The sequence below is a fragment of the Pan troglodytes genome, chromosome 5 (assembly GCF_028858775.2).
Source record: "Pan troglodytes isolate AG18354 chromosome 5, NHGRI_mPanTro3-v2.0_pri, whole genome shotgun sequence".
NCBI classification, from domain to species: domain Eukaryota; kingdom Metazoa; phylum Chordata; class Mammalia; order Primates; family Hominidae; genus Pan; species Pan troglodytes.
The window spans coordinates 51,774,644-51,799,808 of NC_072403.2; the positions used below are offsets into that span (position 1 = coordinate 51,774,644).

The 25,165-nt window shown below is 41.4% G+C and overlaps 1 protein-coding gene across 3 annotated transcripts in view; it reads right to left on the minus strand.

Moving 5' to 3' along the window:
* Positions 1-3,554: 3,554 nt before the first annotated feature.
* Positions 3,555-25,165, minus strand: part of CLIC5 (chloride intracellular channel 5) — a 118,081-nt gene continuing 96,470 nt past the window's right edge. The window contains exons 5-7 of one of the 3 annotated variants that reach the window (XM_001142749.6): positions 20,226-20,407; positions 4,736-9,097; positions 3,555-4,000 (exon numbers count right to left, since the gene is read on the minus strand). In XM_001142749.6, coding sequence (XP_001142749.2) covers positions 8,930-9,097; positions 20,226-20,407 — 350 coding nt within the window. In that variant the 3' untranslated portion in view covers positions 3,555-4,000; positions 4,736-8,929. Of the gene's footprint in view, positions 4,001-4,735; positions 9,098-14,124; positions 18,707-19,775; positions 19,811-20,225; positions 20,546-25,165 lie in introns of those variants that run through there. The other 2 variants (XM_016955635.3, XM_009451390.4) reach the window with 2 other exon arrangements.

A 25,165-nucleotide genomic window follows, 5' to 3' on the forward strand; every position in this document is an offset into this window, starting at 1 on the left:
GAGAAAGTAGCAAGTTGTTTTTGTCTGGTCCTAGTATTGTTTGGCACAGAAACAGAAAAATATATTTGGCCCCAGAATTGTTTATCATGGGGACAGGAAGGTATGTTAGGTTCAGTTCTCTTTTTGTTAAAAAAAAGTATTCATATTTATATTCCTATCTCACTAGAAAAAGTCTAGGAAAATAATTATTTACAAATTAAAGGTGGTTATCTGTGGGCAGAAGGATTACCGGTATAATTTATTTTTTATTTCTTATCTGTATTTTCAAAATTTTCCCTAATGAACCTATATGCGGAAAAAAGATGCATTCGTTTAAACCTTATTTAGTCAGATAATTCTAGGACTATAGCATCCAGAATCACCCTCCCCTCAAAGCTTCTAACCTGTTTCTAAATATAACACCTAATCTAGGCACAAGTTTGTGGCTAATTTGGACAACTGACTAAATTATTAACTCATCAAAACCATGTGATAAAATGAGCTTAGGTAGCTTTTCATTTTTTCAGCCAGACAGATAAATGCTGTATACACTGTTTTAGAAGGATTCGTTCTTCAGAAGCACCTTGGAAGCATATTTAACTAACACAGACACCTATTTCTCTCCTTAGATCTCTGTTTTCACTCTATTTTCAGAATTATGGTACAGTGGGTGTCAGGGAGTAGAAGGAAATGAAGAGTGAGATCCAAGGTGAACCCAGAAGTCTGCAATAGTGTCTCATGATCTCTCCAGTCAACCACTAATAAATACTTTTGAGCATCTAATATTTGCTGAGTGCTAGACAAGGTGAGGCACGGCACAAAAATTGAATAACCTACACTCTATCTCTTAAAGGAGCTTAGTTTGTAATTGGGGACAGGGTGGTAACAGTGACTAACACACAGGAAACAATTCTAGACAGACTGAAAATGGTGTGAAACCAAGCACTGCTCCACAGATGGAATAGTACTGGGTTCTAACTGGTCTCTATTATGGCATTTGTATTATGCATCTCAGCAGTCTAGACTCCAAGGCCTATATGGATTTGGAAATAAGAGTGTTTGGGGCATTGAGATATTCTACTTAAAGGAGGATTACATTGAAACTTGTTTTTCTCATTTCCACATTTTTAAATTAAAAATCTTCCCAAATTTTGAGTATGCTTTACTCTTTGCATAAATAAATGCAGCTGAATGAACCCAATTGCAGGGCCTCAGGGTCATGTTTATTGCACGTGGATGTAGATTTCAGTGAATCTAAGTAGAAGGATAGGAGACCTATATAATGTAAATCGACTCCAAGTCATACTCTGAAATTTACTTTAAAAGAAAAAATTCACATAGACGAATACCTGATGGCCATGTATTTTCTGGTTATTGGCTTCTTTCCATTAAAGAAGAGCACAGAGAGACCTTCCAATAGTTTGAATGTTCCAATTGGTTGAAATGTCATTCCACTTAAAATAACCCTTTATTGCCAAAAAGTACTCTTCATCAGAGATTGTATAATCTCATAGACAAGGAGCCTTCATAACTCCCTTCGGGAAACTGAGGCCCAGAAAGGAGCCTTGCTCAAGGGCACATAGTAATTTAATGATGGACCTAAGAGTCAAATTCTCGTTTCTTTGTTTTCAGTCCTGACTTCCTACCTCTCCAGTCTAATACTCCATTTCTTTTCCCACAAGGTAAAACTTACTGGGGGCTCTGGGTAGGTTAGCTACTAGACATAAAAACAAAAGAAATAAATAAAAGCAGCATAGGTCACAACAACTTTGAGTGTAATGAGATACTCTCATTTCCAATGTCACTTCTCTGGAAGCTTCTCTGGAACAGGACTTAGTCTTCCTCAATACTAGGCACAGTCACTGCCATCCTGTGCCCCTTGGTTTCTTCACAGAACCGTTAAGGAAACCAAGACACAGAGAGATGATGTCTCCCATGCTCCCAGCTCTTGGTCAGCCTGGAGAGCAGATGCCCTACGTTCACACAGTGGAAGCCTGGGACGCCTCCTGGGTGAGCAGTCTAATGATCTAACTGGCTATTAAAAAAACAACCACCACAACCAACTTGGCTAATATACCACTTAGAATGCCTTGGGCCACTCGTGGGGTAAAAGAAAATCACCATCAAACAATCTGGGATGAATTACAGAAGAGGAAATCCAGAGTTAGGACCAGTTTCAGGGTTTGTTGATATAGCAACTCTGTGGTCAAATCAAGGACCCAGGTTCTGTCTCTGTCTCTTGCTGCGTTTTGCAGCATGTTGCCTTTGCCCTGAGGCTGCTACCCTCTCAGGGTCCCCAGAGGACGGCAGCACTTCCAGGCCTCATACCCACAATCAGAAGCAGTGACCTAAGGAGTCACTTTCTTAACAACAAGGGGATATTTCTCAGAAGTTCCTGAGTAAATCTGCCTTCACAATACTGGGCGGAACTTGGTCAGGAGCCCACTTTGAAACCAACCACAGCCAGCAGGATGGCCCAGACCATTTGTGCTTACTCTTGGAACTGGGGATGAAATCACCCTCGCTCCAGTCATCTGAGGGTGGGAGTGTGTGTGTAGGGTGGGGGAGTAGGGAGGAGGGAGGTGGTGGACTCCTGACCCAATCAGAGCTCTGCCTGTGGAAGATGGGAGTCGGAATGGTGGGGTGACCACCAGCTGCATCTACTGCACCTGTCCTGAGACCCTAGCTGCCCCTCCCATCAAGATCCACCCCTGGGTCTGCTGTTTCATCTCTTCCAAGGTAATGAAGTGCTGTTATGACTACCCTTTAGCAATGTGAATGCTCATAGAAGTCTTCATCAGACGTCACATTGGCTTCAGGTAAAGCTTACTAAGGACTCTGGGAACCTGAACCCAGAGTCAGTGATGTGGTGTTGAGAGTAGGGATTTCAGCCTAGGAACGCAAGCCACTGAGAGCCAACAGAGAGCTCTGGGCACAAGAAGAATGATATTTTAAGGAATTCTTTAAATCATACCTGGACTGTCACTGTTGATGTACCTCCATGGATGACAATGCAGATGGGAAATATGAGACACTGAAAGAGCATCAGTATAATTTTTTACCTAGCCCAGGTATTATGAAAGAATGTTTATTTAGTCTTGTAAAAAAAAATTGGTTTTAGGATGGCTGGTTCACAAACTTTGTGCTTTTCGTTTTCTTCTTCCTCTTTTCCATTTGCTTTTGATTTTTTTGTTTTGTTTTGCTTTGTTTGAGAGGGAGTCTCGCTCTGTCGGTGTCACTCAGGCTGGAGTGCAGTGGTGCAATCTCAGCTCACTGCAGCCTCCACCTCCCAGGTTCAAGCAATTCTCCTGTCTCAGCCTCCAAAGTAGCTGGGATTACAGTCGAATCACTTGAGGTCAGGAGTTTGAGGCCAGCCTGGCCAACATGGTGACACCCCCGTCTCTACTAAAATACAAAAATTATCCAGGCATGCTTTGATTTTTAAAAAGAATGAACATTTTCCTTTATAATGGGAAAATAAATTAACCTTTATGTGGAAAAAAAAAGGTACTTCATACTTGTCATCTAAAACAGCACAGGAAATCCCCACCTCAAATAAGAAGTTAGATGACCACTTTTGTAATATTTGAAAATAAACCAACTTTATTTGAATCAGTCAATACCAATCAAGACTGGAACACAAATTTGTAATTGGTTCAGATTCATGAGGAAAACACTCAGTTGTATCTTCATTAAAAGGCATTTTACATTTATTAAGGCTTGAAAGCAAGTCCTGTTATTCATCACCATAGTTAAAGGTCTCGAGAAAATCAAGTAACTATCATTTGGAGTGTCTTTGTAAAATGAAACACTTGTTCTTTTACAAAAGCTAAGCATCTTTTGTTAAGCTAGTTAACTCCGCAGCTTATAAAATAGGACAACGAGGTGGCCAGGAAAGTAAGACAAATTCAAACATCAGCTGGATAATTTATATTTTAAATATATGTATAGTCAATATTGTGAAATCTCTAACTCTACATAAAATACTTTAGATGACTGGATCCTTAAAAGTACATTTTACCTTAAATGCTTGATGGGATTTGCCAATGAAGTTATCTGATCCTGAGGCTTTCTGATTGAAAAATGTTCTTTTAAATTGTAAGTTTAATTTCTTTAACAGATGTAGGGCTATCCAAATTTTACATTTTCTTATTTCATTTTAGCAAATTGTATCTTCCAAGGAATTTGTTCAAATTTGAGCTAATTTGTCAAACTTATTGGCATAAAATTGTTCATAATTTTTCTTATTTTTAAAAATGTCTGTGAGATTAGAATAATGTCATCTCCTTCAAGGGTGAAACTGGCAATTGCCATTTTATCTCTTTTTAAATAACTGTAGATAGAGGTTTATTATTTTATGAATACTTCCAAGAGACCTATTCTCAATTTCATTGATTTTCTCTATTATTTGTCCACTTTCTATTTCATTGATTTCTTTTTGTAAACACATTTATGATTGTTAAAAAATGAAATGAAAAACACACAAAAACCTCTGCACATAAAAAGGGAAGAAGACTTTTCTTCATCTGATAAGACCATCTACCAAAACCTTTCCACGAATATCATAATTTATGATAAAAGACTGGAAACTTTCTCCTGAATGCAAGAACAAGGAAAGGACATCCGTCTTCACCATTTCTATTCGATTTTGTACTAAAAGTCTTAGCCTATAAAATAAAGCAATTAAAAGACAATACAGGCCATAAAGATTGGAAATGAAAAAAAAAAAAAAAAAAAAAAAAAAAGTACATTTTACCAAAAACAGATTGCTTCTATAGAAACACAGAATAGCCCAAACCTTATATTGAGGCAACGTATTTTATTTATTTTTGGTTGCAAGAAAGGAATTGGATCTATTTCTTTAACGTTAAATGAAATTATGCACACTTTGGATCATACATAATTATGAATCGAAAGTATCCTGACACTAAGCTGGGAGATGCATACTGACAAAGGGGAAGAATGTGTGTTGATGAGGAGGGCACATGTTGCTTGATTTGAATGATAAAGAGAAATGGATAGAAGACAATGGGGCTGTGTGCAGCAGGTCCTGTTCGCTTAAGTTTTCCTAACATCAGAATCAGGGTGCTTCACATGCACATGTCTTTCTCTGATGCTTTCTTAAGATTCTCCTTAATGTCATTTAAAAAAATAAGAAAGTGATCCCTTGGGAATCATTGTACTTAGTTTTAACCATGAGTTAACATTTCCTTTTTCCAAGGAGGATGACACCAGCATCTTGATTCACCGTGCAGTTGAGATGGCCCCTGGCCAGTGGGAATTGAGGCGAGTCACAGAAGTACTTACCAAATACTCACCTGCTGCTTCTAGTTTAATTTAATTTTAGACACACACTCTCACAGTGATGCTAAACTCTTTACAAGATAGACCCGCAGCTTCCTGCCTCTGCCTCTCTCTTAGTTCTATTTGTCCAGGCCTTGCTGATTTCTGGGACTCTCATATGGTCAAGATCTATTTCAGGCATGACCTATCTTATGACAGTTCTAAGATGCTTGGTATTGTCTGTCTGTGGAGTGGCCATGGGGCACAGAACTGTGAAGGGCTTCTGTTGTTTCATTTGATAAGGGACTGGAAAGGCAGCCTGGGAAAACTCACACTTGGTGTGGCCTTTTTCTGATAAGATCAAGACTTCACTGGCCCCACCAGCACAAGAAGGGAATGCTGAGGACAGGGCCATTTCCCAAGATAAAACTAGTTTGGGATCGTGGGGCCAAATAAGCTGATGGGCTCTGTTTCCGACATTTCAGCTCATTCGCTTAGTGCTAGGTCACTCTACCTCTTGTTTAAAAGAATATAGCTATGCTCACATCTGTGACTCTGAATTTATCAAGCATTTGACTTTCTTTATCAGGAGATGAAGAAACTGTGCTTTGGATCCATCATGATTTTACTTATCCAGCTTACTTTTTACAGTTATTAAAATCTTACTCAATACCTTCTCTCTGGGCCAAACTCAGAAGCAGGCAGTGCTGAATAGACAGTGAATTCAACTCAGTCATTCTGAGTTTGACTCTTGCTTCTGCCTTCGTCTCCCACTACCCTGCTTCCCCCACCCCCAATAGTGCTGTGCAAGTCAAAGAAGATAAATAAATACAAAATAAAATAAGATCTCAACACAAATACATCCCCTTTCTGTGCCACCAAAATGCTTTCTGAGCGATTTGTATTCATTCAGGACCAATGAAAAGGAAGCCTCCTACCCTATAGCTGTATAGTGTGGGGTCCCAACTGCAGACCCTCCCGTGCTCCCTGAGTTGTTCTTGGGACACCTAAGGACCTCACCACACTGTTGCTGAGACATGATGTGCTGCACATATGATAAGAAGGCCAGACAGGCTGAAGCATCTGGAGAAAGATCTCTTTTGAAAAAAAAAAAAAAAAAAAGGAAGGTAATATTAATATTATTGTTACTTTAATATACCGTAATAAATCTAGTCATAAGACACCATAACTAACTCTTAGTCCATAGTCACTTGCATTATATGATAATCCAGTGCTGAAATATAAAGAAATTTCTGAATTAAGTACCCAGAAGTGCCTTCCTTCCGTACTCCTCCCTCTCTTTCAAATGGCTATCATTGATCATATAACACCCCCACCTCCTTGTCTTAATATATTTATCTCTGTAAAACTAGCTCAACCACAGAAAGGACATCTAGAAACAGCAATATTGATTTGGTTTGGCCTGTTTGTTTTTAAGGACTTTCCAGTTGCTGAATTCTGAACATCCAATCCGAGTCCTTGGAATTCTGCAGACTTCTCTGGGGTGGAGTGGCCTCACCGGAGGCTTGGTTCTGTTTTCTCTGTGGCAATTGGCTATGATTCACAGATGTGTTTCCAGAACAGCCCAACTGTGGGTCTCAGGGAAGTAAACTGCCTCTTAGGTCATCCTGCCTGTGCTGTAAATTCGGGGAAGGATTTCTGAGTACAACAGGATTTCACACTAATTAAAAGGCCTTCGGGATCATTCCAGCCCTCATCCCCCAGGAGGCCAGTTTGGGGCTTTTCCCTACAGTTAAAAAGGACTCTTTCCTCACCAGTTCTCCTTGTTAAACATCTCCAGGGCACAGTTTCCAGGGGGACCTGGAAAGGTTCCTTTAGAGGTGGAAATGAATCAACTCATTCCGCCTTTTCAAAGCTTTCTCAGGCTTATAAAGTGTCCTACTGAGAAAGTTCCTCTTCCTCAATGGGCTCTAGGAGACCTCCTGCTTCCTCTCCTCTGATTTGATCAATGGGTCACTTTTTTTCTTCAGAGATCCCTGGAGGCAGGTAGGTCCAGGGATTGCTTGGGTTAGAATTTGTTGATATTTCTATGGAAAGGACCCGTGCTGTCCTGCCCTTGCTGAGAAATGAGCCAAGTCCAGGGGCTTTCCGGCACTTGGGAGCCTCACCCTTTACCAGCGAACACTATAGAAGGGGGATTGTTGAAGGTAAGGGCCTGTGGCAAATGGATTTTCTCACTGGGCGTTCACTGGGAGAGGGAGTTGATGAGTGCATTTTTCTTAGTTTCCTCTGCACAGGTCCCCAAGCTCAGGCTGGGTAAGCTTTTTAGGAGATGAAACTTAAGGAGAATGACAAAAGAGTGAAATATTAGCTTAAAAATTTTTCCTTTTTTTTTTCACCTGGCAGTTGAGTCAGATTGTAGGAAAATTAACCCAGATGGGTCTACATTTTTCTTCAAGTTCAAACCACATGGTTTCCTAGTCAGAAAGTCTCATGGACTTTCTTCCTAAGGTGTTCTATGATCAGACCACCTCCTAAATGTGGCTTTTACCCATTACAGGCTACAGTTGAATCAGGCAGGAGCAGCTGCTGGAGAGCACCCAGCCGACAGACCTGCATTCCAGAAGCAGCTTGGAGAAACTGGGAAGACATTTTTGATCCATTCTTGGGTTTTTACTGTGAGGTTAGCAGTTACATGATGCCACCAGTCCAAGACTTAGATCATGAGAGAAGGCCTTTTTAAAAGTTTACCAGGGAACATCGAGGCTCATAAAGAACTCTTTTGTCTTCACCCATCTCTCCTCCTCCCACTCCCATCCACTTTCTCATAGCTCAAAAACCACTCATTGGTAAGCACAGTCAAACCCAGGCCTGTAATCACCTCTGAAATAACTACTCCTAAGCAAGCAAACCCCATGGCTGGTAGACCCCGTGGGTATTTTGGCATCAACACTGCTCCCCTCCCCTCCCATCCCAGTCACTGCAGTTTAGAATTGCATGCCAATTTCCTTTTCTGGCAGGGCCTGGACAGCATGGAAGCCAGGGACAGCATGGGCCAAGTGCGCAGCAGCAGCAGCGCAGCATTCCTGGCACTGCAACAAACTGAGAATGTGTCTCAAGTGACTTTCCAGTCTGGCCTTTAGTGCCCAATAACCAGAGTGTCAGAAGTAGTGAGACTGAAGCTGTGTTTGCCAGACACCCAAGTCCATAGCCAGCTCGGTACTCCTCCATTCACTCTCTCTGTCTCCCCTAATGGGGTAATAGATCTCTCTCTAAGAAGGATGAAGATGGCGTTTGTCCTTGGCCTTGTAGGTATGGACGGAGAGGAGGGTGGAAAAGGAGTTGGTGTTGCATGTTTCTAAAGCATCTGAGAAGGTATTTTGATATTGGCAGAAGAAGCTAGTGGCAATCCCATATGTGGGCTCTCCAACACTGACTGACCCCAAACATGCTGAGCCCAGATCAGGCTGGCCGGCCGAAAGGTGGACTGTGTCTATCATTTCTGCTAGATTCCTATGTGAGGAGGCCAGGGATGGTGCTGACCTTCGTGAAAGATAGCAGGCTGGAGTTCCCATGATACCAGCAAGATGAGGCTGGATTATAAAAAGTGCGCCTCAAGGCAGTGATAAAGAGGAGTCTATGAAGCTGGAGTCTTAGGGGAGTGGTTGAGTCCTTCTGCAGTGGGGATGGGGCAAAATGGCTGTGCTCAGGATCGGCTGAGGCGTTTGGCGACATCAGCGTAGGCCAACTCGATCTCACTGTCAGCTGCACAGGTGTTGGTGAACTCATCACGGGCATAGGCGTTCTTGAGGTACCGCCACAGGCCTGTCATCTCAGCCGGGATATCATAGTTGCGGTATTTCTTGGCCACAATCTAAAACAGAGATGGCAGGACAGAGGTGGCATGAAGGCATGAAACAAATCATTAGAAAGTGTTAGTGGCCGTCCCAGTGTGTGTGCACTGCAGGAAACCTCCGTGCATCACCACGGGCCATCAGTGATATGTTTGAAATGCAAGGTGGCAGTGCTGTCTTCTTTTTGTTTTGTTTTAATTTAATTTCTTAAGTAAACATAATTTGCCCTTTGACCTAGTGTGTCAAATTCTAGGAATTTTTTCTCAAGAAATAATCGTGGATGGATATAAAGATTTAGCTACACAATTATGATCCCAGAGCTATTTTGAATAACAAAAATGGTGCACAGCACCAATGTCCAACAATACATGAATACATACATTATCTTACACAAATAAAATGGCATAGAGGAGGGACATTAAAAATGATGCTGCTGAGAAAATCTAGTGATCTGGAAAACTCTCCAAGATAGACTATTACATTTAAAGTTCAAGTATAATGCATTTGGAGAAACATGTATGATGTCTAGATGTCTATATACCTATATATTACCAGTGGTTATGTCTGATTGATAGAATTATCAACAATTTTTCTTTTCTTCTTTCTCTTATTCACTTTGTTTTACACAGGCCAGTTTTTCTCTTCTTTATTTATAGAAGGAAAAAAAAACCATGAAAAGCAAGTTAGATATTGGAATGTATATGTAGGTTTAGACTATGACATAAGAGTAAGCAAATACTGATTTCTGTTCTCGCCCTGGTTTGCCACAGTCGGGGGGGATGTGGACTGGAGAGTTCTGGAGAAGTGGTATTTATGTTGAGAGAAACAAGAGCAAAGTGATTAAAAGCATGGGCTCTGGATCCCAACTGACTGGATTTGCAATCATGGCTCCACTTAGCAGCTGTGTGACATTGGGCAGGTTACCTAACCTTTCTGAGCTCCAATTTCTTTGTCTCTAAGATGGATGTAATAATAAAACCTACTTTGGAGTAATAAATTAGTTAATACACATCAAATGCTTAGAGGAGTGCCTGGCACATAGTAAATACTCAATAAACATCAAGTATTATTATAATTCATTGAGACCTAGCTTGTACCCATTTGCATGCATTTTCTTAATGGGGACAGCAGGATGGTTTCTTTAATGAGGTCTCTCTAGCTGCGGCAGCTTCATGGACCTGTGACCTGTGCAGTCTCACCTTGCACTCAGAAGAGCCCTGCTGTTGATTTAATGCTCTGGGGTCAATGTGTGGAAATTCTTAATAATTTTTAAACAGGGCCCCCCTGTTTTCACTGTGCACTAGGGCCTGCACATTAGCTGGTCCTCCTCTAGCCCTTCCAGGCTAGGCTAGGGTAGGGGTAACAGGAGAGTAGTATCACTTCTGACTCCCCTCCCTCCCTCTTTTCTGTCCCTCCCTCCCTCCCTCTCTCCTTCCCTCCCTCCTTCTCTCCTTCCCTCCCTCCCTCTCTCCTTCCCTCCCTCCCTCTCTCCTTCCCTCCCTCCCTCTCTCCTTCCTTCCCTCCCTCCTTCTCTCCTTCCTTCCTTCTTTCCTTCCCTCCTTACTCCCTTCCTTCCTTCCTTCCATCCTTCCTCTCTCTTTCTCTCACTCTCTTTCTCCTTCTCTTCCTTCCTTCCCTCTTTTTTTTGGGGGGATACAAGGGGGTACATGTGCAGGCTTGTTACCTGGGTATAACGCATGATGCTGAGGTTTGGGGTATGATTGGTCCTGTCACCTAAGTAATGAGCATAGTTTTTCTACACTTGCCCCCCTCCATCCCTCTGCCAAGTAGTCCCCAGTGTCTATTGTTGCCATCTTTATGTCGGTGAGTACCTATTGCTTAGCTCCTACTTATAAGTGAGAACATGTAGTTTCATGTTTTCTGTTCTTGCATTAGTTTGCTTAGGATAATGGCCTCCAGCTGCATCCATGTTGCTAAAAAGGACATGACTTTGTTTCTTTACATGGCTATGTAGTATTCCATGATGTATATGTACCATGTTTTGTTTATTCAGTACACTGTTGATGGGCACCCAGGTTGATTTCATGTCTTTGCTATTGTGAAGAGAGCTGTCATAAATATATGAATGCATATGAATTGTTTTTTTGGTAAAACAGTTTATTTTCCTTTGGATATATAACCAGTAATGGGATTGCTTGGTCAAATGATAGTTCTGCTTTTAGTTCTTTGAGAAATCTCCAGAGTGACTGAACTAATTTACATTCCCATTAACACTGTATAAGTGTTCCCTTTTCTCCACAGACTAACCAACATCTGTTGCTTTTTGACTTTTTAACAATAGCCATCCTGACTGGTGTGAGGGAGGTGTCTCCTTGTGCTTTTAATTTGCATTTCTCTGGTGACTGGTGATACTGAGCTTTTTTTTTTTTTAATGTTTGTTGGCCACTTATTATGTCTTTTTTTGAGAAGTGTCTGTTCATGTCTTTTGCCCACTTTTTAATGGTATTATTTGGTTTTTGCTTATTCAATTGTTTAAGTTCCTTATAGATTCTGGATATTAGACCTTTGTCAGAGGCATAGTTTGCAAATACTTCCTCCCATTCTGTGGGCTAACTGTTCACTCTGTTGATAGTTTCTATGTGCAGAAGCTCTTTAGTATAATTAAGTCCCACTTGTCAATTTTTATTTTTGTTGCAATTGCTTTTGTAACTTCATCATAAATTACTTCCCAAAACTGATGTACAGAATGTTTCCTGGTTTTCTTCTGAGATTCTTACAAGTTGAGGTAAATCTTTAATCCATATTGAGTTACTTTTTGTATATGATGAAAGGTAGGGGTCCAGTTTCATTCTTCTGCATAGGGATAGTCAGCTATTCCAAAACCATTTATTGAATAGGAAGTCCTTTCCCCATTGCTTATTTTTGTCAATTTTGTGGAAGATCAGATGACTGTAGGTGTGTGGCTTTATTTCTGGGTTCTCTGTTCTGTTCCATTCATCTATGTGTCTGTTTTTGTACAAGTACCATGTTGTTTTGGTTACTGTAGCCTTATAGTGCAGTTTGAAGTCAGGTAATGTGACACTTCCAGCTTTGTTCTTTTTGTGTAGGGTGGCTTTGGCTATTCCGGCTCATTTTTGGTTCCACACGAATTTTTAGAATAGTTTTTTCTAGTTATGTGAAAAATGACATTGGTAGCTTGATAGCAATGGCATTGAATCTGCATATTGCTTTGGACAGTATGGCCATTTTATCAATATTATTTCTTCCAATTTATGAGCATGGAATGTTTTTCCATTTGTTTGTGTCAGCTGCGATTTCCTTAAGTAGTGTTTTATAGCTCCGCTTGTAGAGATTTTAACTCCCTGGTTAGGTGTAGTCCTAGATATTTTATTTTATTTTATTTTTGCAGCTATTATAGATTGGAGTATGTTCTTGATTTGGCTCTCAACTTTAATATTGTTAGCATACAGAAATGCTACTGATTTTTGTACATTGACTTTTTTTTTTTTTTTTTTTTGAGATGGAGTTTCGCTCTTGTTGCCCAGGCTGGAGTGCAATGGTGCAATCTCTGCTCACTGCAACCTCTGCTTCCTGGATTCAAGCGATTCTCCTGCCTCAACCTCCTGAGTAGCTGGGATTACAGGCATGTGCCACCATGCCCAGCTAATTTTGTGTTTTTAGTAGAGACAGGGTTTCTCCATGTTGGTCAGGCTGGTCTCAAACTCCCAACCTCAGTCGATCCGCCTGCCTCAGCCTACCAAAGTGCTGGGATTACAGGCATGAGCCACTGTGCCCAGCCACATTGACTTTTTATACTGAGACTTTACTGAAGTTGTTTATCAGTTCCAGGAGCCTTCTGGTGAAGTCTTTAGGGTTTTTGAGGAATAGAATCACATCACCAGTAAAGAGAGAGAATGTGACTTCTTCTTTTCCTATTTGTATGCTTTTTATTTCTTTATCTTGCCTGATTGCTCTGGCAAGGACTTCCACTACTACGTTGAATAGGAGTGGTGAGAGTGGGCATCCTTGTCTTGTTGCAGTTTTCAAGGGGAATTATCCCAGTTTTTGCCCATTCAGTAAGATGTTGGCTGCAGATCTGTCATAGATAGATGGCTCTTATTATTTTGAGGGGTGTTCCTTTAATGCCTAATTTATTGAAGGTTTTTGTCATGAAGGGATGTTGAATTTTATCCAAAGTTTTTTCTGTGTCTATTGAGATGATCGTTTCGTTTTTGTTTTTAATTCTGTTTATGTGGCGAATAACATTTATTGATTTGTGTATGTTGAACCAACCATGCATCCTAAGAAGAAGCCTATTTGATCAATGTGAATTAACTATTCGATGTGCTGCTGGATTTGGTTTGCTAGTATTTTGTTGTGAATTTTTTGTGTCTGTGTTCATCAGGGATATTGGCTTGAAGTTTTCTTTTTTCATTGTGTCTTTGTCAGGTTTTGGTATCAGGGTGGTGCTAGCTTCATAGAATGAGTTAGGAAGGAGTCCTTCCTTGATATTTTGGAATAGTTTAAGTACGATTGGTACTGGTTCTTCTTTGTATGTCAGGTAAAATTCAGCTGTGAATCCATCTAGTCTGGGGCTTTTACTGGTTGGTAGGTTTTTTAAATTACTGATTCAATTTCATAACTCAATTAGTATGTTCAGGGTTTCAATTTCTTCCCAATTCAATCTTGGAATATTGACTTTGTATACTGAACCTTTACTGAAGTTGTTGATCAGTTCCAGGAGCCTTTTGGTGAAGTCTGTAGGGTTTTCAAGAAATAGAATCATAATCAGTAAAGAGAGAATTTAACTTCTTCTTTTCCTACTTGTAGGCCTTTTATTTCTTTCTCTTGCCCGATTGCTCTGGACTTCCACTATGATGTTGAATAGGAGCGGTGAGTGGGCATCCTTGTCTTGTTCCAGTTTTCAAGGAGAATGAAAAGTGTATTTCTAGGAATTTATCCATTTCCTCTAGATTTTCTAGTTTGTGTGCATAGGGATGTTCATAATAGTCTTTAAGGATCTTCTGTATTTCTGTGAGCTCAATTGTAATGTCTTCTTTGCCATTTCTGATTGTGCTTATTTGGATTTTCTTTTCTTTTTTTTTTTTGTTAATCTAGCTAATGGTTTATGGATCTTCTTTATCCTTTCAAAAAACCAACTTTTGGTTTCATTGATTCTTTGTATGAATTTTTGGGTCTCAATTTCATTCAGTTCTGCTCTGATTTTAGTTATTTCTTTTATTATACTAGCTTTGAGGTTAGTTTGTTCCTGTTTTTCTAGTTCCTCTAGGTGTGATGTTACTTTGTCAATTTGAGATCTTTCAGAGGTAGGCATTTCGTGCTATAAACTTTCCTTGTAATATTGCTTTTGCTACATCCTAGAGATTTTGGTATGTTGTGTCTTTGTTTTCATTTATTTCAAAGAATGTTTTTACTTTTGCCATAATTTTGTTGTTTACCCAAAAGTAATTCAGGAGTGAGTTGTTTAATTTCATGTAATTGTGTGATTTTGAGACATCTTCTTGGTGTTGATTTCTATTTTTGTTCCACTGTGGTCCAAGAGTATGATTGATATAATTTCTATTTTTTAAAATTTATTGAGATTTGCTTTATGACTGAGCATGTGGTTGATCTTGGAGTATGTTCTGTGTGCAGATGAAAGGAATGTATATTCTATGGTCAATGGGTGGAGTATTCAGTAGAGGTCTGTTATGTCCAATTGTCAAGTGTTGAATTTGAGTCCAGAATATCTTTGTTAGTTTTCTGCCTCGAAGATCTGTCTAATGTTGTTAGTGAGTTGTTGAAGTCCCCCATTATTATTGTGTGTTGTTGCTAAGTCTTTTCATAGGTCTAGAAGTACTTGTTTTGTGAACCTGGGTGTTCCAATGTTGGGTGTGTATATATTTAGAATGGTTAAGTCTTCTTGTTGTATTCACCCCTTTACTATTATGTAATGCCCTTCTTTGTTCTTTTTTTTTTTTTTCACTATTGTTGGTTTGTGGTATGTTTTACCTGATATGAGAATAGTGACCCCTGCTCTTTTTTATGTTCCATTTGTGTAATAGATCTTTCTTCAGCCCTTTACTTTGAGCCTATGGGTGTTGTTACATATGAGAGGGGTCTCTTGCAGACAGCAGATGAGTGGCTCTTATTTTTTATCCAAATTGCCACTCTATGCCTTTCAAGTGGGGCACTTAGATCATTTACATTCAAGGTTAATATTGATATGTGAGGTTTTGATCTTTTCGTGAAGCTGTTAGCTGGTTACTTTGTAGTTTCTATTGTGTACTTGCTTTATAGGGTCTGTTGGCTATTTACAAGTGTGTTTTTGTGGTAGCAGGTATCATTCTTTTGTTTCCATGTTTAGAAGTCCCTTAAGGATCTCTTGTAAGTATGGTCTAATGGTAATAAATTCCCTTAGCACTTGCTTGTCTGGAAAAGATTTTATTTCTCCTTTGTTTACAAAGCTTAGTTTGGTGGGATATGAAGCTCTTGGTTGGAATTTCTTTCTTTAAGAATGCTGAAAATAGGCCCTCAATCTCTTCTGGCTTGCAATATTTCTGCTGAGAAGTCTGCTGTTAGCCTGATGGGGTTCCATTTGTATGTGTTCTGACCTTTTTCTCTAGCTGCCTTTAAGACTTTTTTCTTTGGCATTGACCTTGGACAGTTTGGTGACTATATGCCTTGGTGAAGTTCATTTTGTATGGTATCTCACAGGTGTTCTCTGGATTTCTTGTATCTGTATATCCACCTTCTACCTTGCTTTCATTTTCAGAGAGGGGCCCAGACCATTGACCCTGGGATCCTCCCATTCAGAGAAGCCCCAGATCAGTCACTCTGGGCTTTCGTCTTCATTTTGGTGCTGGTAATATGCAGAGTTTCCCAGAAAGTTGTGCTGAAGTGAAGGATGACGATGACTTGATGGATGAAAAACTCACTGTTGCAGACATGTTCACAGACATTTGGGAACATTTTTTCCCCTCTATGCTCCTAGGCCAGTGTTGAACTTCTGTTATAACACTGAGCTACAATCTATTCTGAATCATGATTACTGTTTCAGTACCCTTTTTTTTTCTAACTTGTGGGCAGTGTAAGGATAGCAATCACAGCTTCTTCACTTCTGTACTCCTTGATAATCTCAATAATGATGTTGATCAGAGGAATGATAATAACAAACATTTATTCACTGTGTGCTCTGTTCCAGGGACTGCTTTAAGTACTTTGCAAGGTACTTAAATCTCTAAATAATCCTATAAGGAAGAATCTATTATATTCCCATTTACAGATGAGAAAAGCAAGACAAAGGGAGATTAAATAGGTTGGGATTCAAAATTTACAATCTCGTCTGTACATCAGACAAGGTTCTCTAGTGTCAAGTGTAATAAAATAATTTTAAAGACTGAAGATCCCTAGCAATGAGCAAACTGAAGCTACAAGAGATTATGTGACTTAATGTTACATGATAAATTAATTAATTTAACCAATATCTATTGAGTTATCATTAATATCTATTACAGTCCTTGCTTTATAATCCACAGTTCTTTCTACTTTACTACTCAGCCCTACATAGCTGATTAAGCAATGGGTCGGTCTACTCAGAATCCCTCATGTTCCAGCCATTAATCTATTGTTGCTTGTCTCCAAACCTACTCTTCTATTTACTATTTTTTGTGATGCTAGGGCTAGGACTGAGCAGATCACATCTCTTCTTTGCCAGTGAATCCTGTTAGGTTCTGCCAAGAGGAGTTACTGGAGAGAGCCAGCAAGGTTGGAGGAGGAGAGGGGAGGGAGAAGCCCATGCTTTTCAGCTTCCTCTTTCTGTCAGAGTCTCCATTTATTTCTGGGAGCAGCAGCTGAATCCAGTTTGCTATTTTGTCAATACTCACAGGACCACTTCATCATACCCACGCAGAGAGGCCAGCACATAGCAGGGATTCTGCTTTAGAGGCTGGATCCCAGCCAACCTGAGCTTGGACCCTGGCACCAGCTGAGCATCACTTTCACCCACATTCAGCTCTGCAGGGTCCCTCATCTACAGAGCCCCTAAGTTTGTAAGTTTTAATAATTCCAACCTCTTCCCTTTGTTCCTCCTGCCCTAGGAGTAGTAGCTGCCTCTTGAAGGTAGAACCTCCTAGTATATTTTGCCTTTCCAGTTCTTTAGTACATAGTACTTCCTTAAATTCTCTCTGTTAAAATAACCGGTTTGGTGTGGGCACCAAAGAAGCCACCCCCACGCTGTTCTGTCTGGCTTAGGTAACTACAAGCAAGGGTGATGAAGTCCGAGTCCTTTGATAAAGCTCTCACAATGAGAGATGCCACCACGATATCTCCCCAGTCCCTTTCTGTTCACTGAAAGATGATGATCCCTTGGGTTGGGCCAAGTTCCTTTGAGAAGAGGCTGTCTTGGCTAAGAGCAAATTCATGCAGGAGTGGTGGCCTGACCAAGAGAACTGGCTGGAATTTATCAGAGTGGATGAAAAAGGTCTCCAATAAGATAAAGGGATCCAAAAGTATTTTTCACAGTGACACACTGATTCATAGAGTAGCCTCAAGTCATTTCATACTGAAATTTTATTTTCAGGATTTTAAAGGGCAGAATGTTAGCTTCAATACAGCAGAAATGCAATTTGTAAATATATACTTCTATTGATGTTGGTGTTCCCCTTCTTGTTTCTCTCCAGGGCTGAACATCGTCACTATGCTAGGCAAGGATCCCAGTGGGCAAGGAAAGGCCTGCAGATGCCTCTCCCAACCAAGACCTGTGCACCCTGGGCCTTGGCTGCTGAGCTGGTCATTTCTTCACACATTGGCTTGACTTTGGGAGATGAGAACTAGGAGGGGGCCAGACAATGAATGTTCAAGCCAAACTCTCATGGAGAGCCTGGGCCAGAGCAACTCTGCTTCCGGGGTTGGAGATAAACCTGAAAGCGAGCCAGGCAAGAGGAGAGTGAGCATGAAAGCAGCAAGGGGGTAAGGATGCACACGGAGATCTGACGTTCGCAGGGACTTCCATGCTTATGTTCTGAATTTACTCTTTCATATGAAAACAGTTAGCTCCCACAGCCCAGATTGTTTTGGCATCCGAAGCCAAACTGGAGGCCTGACTTGGCTTCCCCTTCGCTCTTTGTGAACTTTAGAGGTTTGCCAGGTTTCTGGGATCTGATAAGCTGGATCAGCAGAAATCCAAAGAGATAGGGGCCAAGGGCTGGCCTTTGTTCTTTCATTGGCCATCTTCTTTTTGATCTCCAGCTTCTCTGGGTTAACCACCCACTGAATTTTCTCCAAGGACAGGGCTTCACTGAGTAATTTAAGGCAGGTGGGAATTGAGGAAATCACAGGATGAAGCCCAAGGCTTGGGAGATTCATTTGTTTGCTTTGTTCAACAAATGGTTTTTGAGTGGTAGTGAATACATGTTTGAGCAAGAGAAAAGGAAAGAAGGAGGGAAAGAAGAAAGGAAAAGAAGGCAAGGAGGAATACAATCCACTTCTGTTCTTCTAGGCACGAGAAAAATGAATTCCAAAAAGATTAAATGATGTGCCTTAGCTCATGCTGCTAGTTGGCAGCAAATACAGGACCAGAACTCGGGTCTCCTGATCTTTGCCTTGTATCACTCTGACACAGTGTGACTGAGCTGGAATTATATCATCCCTTTCAGTGGTACTTGTTCCTAAGGAGAAGAAGAATAAAGGATGATGGGTGGGGCATGCAGTAGTTAATAACTTCAAAGAGACATAGATTGGCTGGACCTACAAATGACTATTGGCTTGGCCCCAAATCCAAAATGTTTTTTTCTAAATAGGTTGTATTTGCCCACTCCATTTTTATGCATGATTCCCTCTCAGTCTTCAGCTCTAAGGCATACGGAAACACCAGTGTACACACAACTGAGTGACTTCAGCTCAAGCTGGTACATGCTCTGGTTGGAGAGGAGATAGCATTTTTGACTCGGGACTTGAGCTGAAAAATAATAGGCAAATACTCAGCTGACAGATGATTGAATCTGAGTCTTCTCAGTGAAGCACAGAAATAAACTGGATATCATAAAGACTTACACCAGGTGATCAAATGATCAATCAATGAGTATTTATTGAAGGGCCACTGTGTGCCCACCATCACACTTTAAAAAGGTCCTTTCCTCACAGAGTTTGCTGTCTGGCTGAGACAGTAAGATATAAGCATGTGTAAAATAGAGCACAGTATGGCTATCTGATACTAGGCTGACAGGCAAGCAAAGCTGTTCTCTGTTACTCTAAAGAAAAAATGGATAGCAGGGAGGCATGCTTGGGCTCATTGTACCTTAGGGGGATACAACTACTGTCTTCAAATGAGGTGAAGGCAAGCAAAGCTGTTCTCTGTTACTCTAGAGAACAAATGGATAGCAGGGAGGCATGCTTGGGCTCATTGTAAAGAACAATGATTTAATAATCAGAGCTATCTAACATGGTAGGGCTGGCTTATTAAGCAGAGGGCTCCTCGTTCTCAGAGGCTGCAGTCACAGCTTCACAGAAGCCTGTCACAGAAACAGCAGAAAGTGGTCCAGGTTGAAGTGGGAGATTGTTTTGGATGACCTCTAAATGTCCTTTCCAATTCTCAGATTCCCAGGGTTTGTTGTATAGGAGAGGATGACACTACATGCTGCAAATGGTTAGTAAGTGCAATGATAGCAAGAAAGTGACATCACTTCTTGCAACCTCCACCTCTTCATTTGATAGATGAGGAAAATAAGGTGGGCTCACCTTAGGAAGCTGCTGGAGGAAGTGAGAAGGTGGGTCTGTGCACAAAGAAAAAATGCATATGAGGGCACATTTAATAGAGCTGTAGGGGTGTAGCCAGGGAAATCCTATGAGGAAGAGGCCTTTGGAGTGATATGACTGTATACAACAATGATAATTGCGACTATTACACATATTAAGCCCCCACAATATGCCAAGCACTTTCACGCTGTATTTACTCTTCCACCAACACTTGAAGTAAGCAATATATGCCTATTTTATAAATGAAAACTGAAGCTCAAGGAGGCCACACAGCCAACAGGCAGCAGAGGGTGACCTTGGGTCCTTATTACCTGACTTCAGGGTCCAGGTTCTTGACCAACAGGTGGTACTGTCCTTGACTCATCCACACAGGTGACCTGGGCCTAAGATGGAGCTGGATCTTGCAGGCCCCTGTGGGTAGAGCTCTCTTACCTTGACCACATGGAGCTTGGGCAACAGATTGCAGTCAGCCAGGGTCAGCTCATCCCCATCCAGGAACTTGCGCCGGGACCCCTTGTCTTCCCCACAAGTGTTGGCATCAATCTCCTCTGGTAGAGGGGTGTTCAGGTAGTCATCCAATTTCTTTAGAGCCTTGGTTAGGCCTCTTTCAAGAGCTGGCATGAAAGAGTAAAAGGGCCTTTATTCAAACTTCTTGCCAGTGGATACAGTCATAGGGTCTTCAGAGTGGAGTAGCTCATCTAGAATCCTGTCCCCTTCATCACACTGCCAGCTCCCCACACACTGCAGAATACCTGGAAACCATTAACACAATGCAGTAGAAGTGTACTAAATAGGCTGAAAAGGCAAACTCTAACCAAACAATAAACACTAGCTAATCTTTTGCTTTGAAAAAAATACATAAATATAGAAACACAGGCTGGGTGTGGTGGCTCACACCTGTAACCCCAGCACTTTGGGAGGCCGAGGCAGGCAGATCATGAGGTTAAGAGATCGAAACCACCCTAGCCAATATGGTGAAACTCCGTCTCTACTAAAACTACAAAAATTAGCTGGACATGGTGGCACGTGCCTGTAGTCCCAGCTACTCGGGAGGCTGAGGCAAGAGAATCACTTGAACCCAGGAGGCAGAGTTTGCAGTAAGTGCAATAATACTAACCAATTTATTTATTTATTTATTTATTTATTTATTTATTTATTTTTGAGACAGAGTCTCACTCTGTCACTAGGCTGGAGTGCAGTGGCGTGATCTGGGCTCACTGCAACCTCCGACTCCCTGGTTCAAACGACTTTCCTGCCTCAGCCTCTCGAGTAGCTGGGATTACAGGCACAAGCCACCACACCCAGCTAATTTTTGTATTTTTAGTAGAGACGGAGTTTCACCATATTGGCCAAGATGGTCTCGATCTCCTGACCTCATGATCGGCCCGCCTTGGCCTCCCAAAGTGCTGGGATTACAGGTGAGAGCCACCATGCCCGGCCAATACTTAGCCATTTTTTAAAAAAGTTTTGGTTATCTATAATTTGCTAATATTCCACATCAACCTACATATTACATTTTTAGGAAGAAAAGGCTATTAAATGGGTAAATATAAACTATATAGAAGTTCCAAGACAAAGATATGCATCAGATATTGTGGAAGTATTAACTATAGCTAACCCAACCCAAGAAGAGTTGGGGACAAGGCCTTCGGGGGGACTTGACAGGGGGAATAGAACAGCCCTTTTTGATGTCACCCCCGGAGAAGTGATGGGTACCAGGGAAGAACACTTGGGTTCACTCTAGGGAAGCTTGTTCTAAAAATCATTGCTGTCTCAAATGGAAGCGCTCCACCACAAATGTGCAACCCCCAGCTGCACAGAAAGCTGTCACGATTATGACTCAAAGAATGAACACCCAAAGGAAGATAACATGGGAGAAGGCTTTTACAGTCTTGGTCAAATAATTATCTGTCACATAATTTATTTAGACACAAAAGCAGACAAAATACCCAAAAGAACAACTGTGGGAAGCCATCATCACTGAAAATCGTTTTGCCCAGAATCTCGTAGTCCTTTCTAATCAGAGAACACTACCATAGAAATTTTCTACTTGAGCTCAAAGGACAAACATGGAGGAGATGGCTGACCAGGGCATCAGTCACTGCACTTGTGTCATCAGCCCCATCCCCAGACTCTGGTTTAGAGCCTGACACTGAGATAATGGAAGTCGATCCTGCTGTTCATTCCAGTAGATACAAGGCGGACACTGCCTTCTGGAGGCAAAGCCAAGAGGGCTGTACTCTTGTTCAGATTTTCCCAAGTGTGCCTTGTTAGCCACTCCTCTCATAACCCACTTTTTGTCTTTTCATAGAAGGCCTTTTGTTTGAGACAATGGAAAGACACCAGCCCAAGATAAATCAATTGAACACTTACTGGAATGTTTGAAAACTGCCTGGAGGTTGGGCATAGTTTCTCAATACTTTCTTCTCCCTGGTGTGGCATTTGAACTACTTCATCATCTGCTTTGTGTTTCCAGTTTGGGAGAATAGAGTAAGCAGGGCTGGGAAAATGCAGTATATTCCTTAATAATTGTCTAGACTGTGATGGGATTGCAAGGCTATTCAAAGGCAATGGCAGAGGGTGGGTACTAAACAATGCTTATTATGCTTTTCTCCCTGAAGCACTTGTGATTTATTTGTTTGCTTGCTCAATCTCTCTACCCCTTTCATTCCTGGAGATTACAGCAAAATCTTGATTATAATGAAGAAAGGAAGAATCAAATACTGGGCCTGTCAAAATTTGACCAACTAATATCATCTGAGGGAAAGAGTCATACGATAGGAGATGAGACATTGCAGGTTCTAATCTCAAATGGCCCTGGAGACCTGAGTGGGCTGTTGCACAAGTCTGTGCCCATGTCACCAGGTCTGGGAAATATCATGAAATTTGGTGAAAAGCCTAGAGCAGTGATTGAAGCTCCTTGGGAAGATAGTTCTTTATATCCCTCCGGTAATTCCTCGAGATGGAAGGCATCAAGTCTGGTGACAGGAATCATTGTTGATTTATGTTGCAACTGCGACATTCCATGGAGCTTTCCAAGTCAGCACATTCTGGAAGGCACCCTCTGTGTATCAGTCTCCTCACTTGGGTTTGTGTATTTTTGACCAGGAATGTGAAGGCTGCAGTTGGTAACAGCCGTGGTAGAGGAAGAGGAGACAAGGCAACAGGGAAAGGACTGCACGGCCTGGGACTAAACTGTGTTTAAATCTCAAGGCTGCCCAGGGTGAATTCACTGGGAAGCTGCTGAGCCTTAAGCTTCAAGGTCTCTTACTTTCCTGGGTCCCTTCCAAGCGCTTGGATCTGATTTCAAGAATTCTGTATTGGTACTTATTGTATTGCCTTAAGGCTTCATAAATCCCACAAATGTCGTTGATCCTGGCACTTACATGTGACCTTGGACAAGTTCCTCTACTTCACTGAGTTTCTGCTTTCTCATCTCAATAACGGGACTAAGGATCCTCCACCCTGTTAAGACCACTGCTGGGGTTAACTCAGATAATGCAGGGAAAGCACCTAATACAGTGCCTGGCCAATACGAGGACATCAATTAATGGTAGTTGTTGCTATTGCCTTCCCAAACGTGGGGTCCTCCTGTTCTCTGTTCCTTGCCCCATACTCTTGGTCAATATATTCCTGAATATCCCAAGGTGTAGTGGAGAATGGGTGATTTTAAGAAGCTCCAAATTTGTGGCCAACTCCCTGGAGAGGAAAATCAATAGCCTGGAGATTTGCTTCCCTTACTTATTTAGTATACAGCCAAAGCCCTGTTCCTTATACTCCCTTGGGATGCTCCTTGGTGATAAGCTGTGTTGAAAGGCACACCCATAGCAAAATAGACACAACATGCCTGTGTGCTGAAACACTACCATATTATCGGATAGCAAATGGCAGTACCCACTATACGCTCTGCCAATTCTTTTCCTCCCACCTGCCAACTCATTCCTCTGACCCCGGCTCAATCTGCCATCCATAGAATTTAATGATCTCTTTTGACTGATGGTACGCAGGCCATGAAACTATTTGAACTTTCTGCTCTGGTAGGAACAAGGGGGATGTGAAAGAAACTAGAGCAACAAAAAGATGTTAATTCCTTGTGCTTAATTCCTTGTAAATATTTGAAATCCTCACTCCAAATAATTACTCTGAGTAGCTAGATGGGGGTATCCCTCCAACTACAGCAAGTGAGCCTAGGGTTGGGGCACCCAAGACGCAGGATCACTAACATCCCAGGGACTTGATAGATACCCAGTGTTTTAACTGCTTTCTTCCCCTCTCCGCCTCTGCTCCCCATAAAGATTTATTCTGTACCACACACAAATGCACTGGGTAAAATATGTGACGAGGAAACAAGGGGAATAGTTCATAAATATTCTGAGCCATATGCAAACAATCTTAGATTTATTTTTCTCTTTTTTAAGGAGGAAAAAAAATCCACCCATTCCATGATCACTTCCAGATTCATTGAGGTTGATATTACATAAGACCCAATATTGTTTTCTCGTCGTAGAGAAATAATGACTTGGAAACAGCAATTTGAGCTAAGAAAATAATATATTCTTACCAGGGCATGGAGGCTGAATGGGGACTGGGGAGCCAAGACTCTAACCCAGCCTCCAACAAGTTCTTGCAAGCACAGCTCAGCCCTGGTTTGCTGGCAAACTCAGTGCAGCACAGGTCCTGATGAGCACAAGGCAAAGCAGACTCCAGGGGCTCAAAATTCACATGGAGAGGAGCAGATATCAAAGGTGGTCTTTGAAAGAATGAGAACAGCTCTGTGGGCCCAGGTGGCTGCACGCTCAACTTCTCATATATGGTTTTTCTCTTGTATGTGTGTTGCAGCAAAATAAAAACCAGGAACCCACCTGTGACCGTTGTCTGTAGATTGGATGGGTGTCTGTTCAACTCTCCATGGAGAAGGAGGTTGTGGTTATTGGGCACTGGCCTGGGCCGAGTACCCTCTGCCCTATCTTGTTCCTTTTATTGCCCTAGTCCCATACCTTAGCACCAGCAAGGAAATACACTCACTGAATTCCCGCAGTGAGCTAGGGATGTTTATGCAACTACCATTTAAACACACAATGAGGCTATTGAGATGGAAAATATTATTCATCGTCATTCAACAGATGAAGAAACTGAGTCTTAGACTTACCCAGGGCACATACGCTTAAGCAAGCACACACATAGCTGGTCCTTAAACCATTCAAACTACTCCTGGGATGTACAATGGAAATGTGCCTTGTTTTGTTTTCAACTGCTATGGTCTTCCTTACAAGCTCCTAACCTCTGGGTGGTGGAAAAACAACAACAACTTTAATTTCGTCCATTTTGGATTATAACCTAGTCTGATGTAATAATCTAAATAGTCCCTCTAG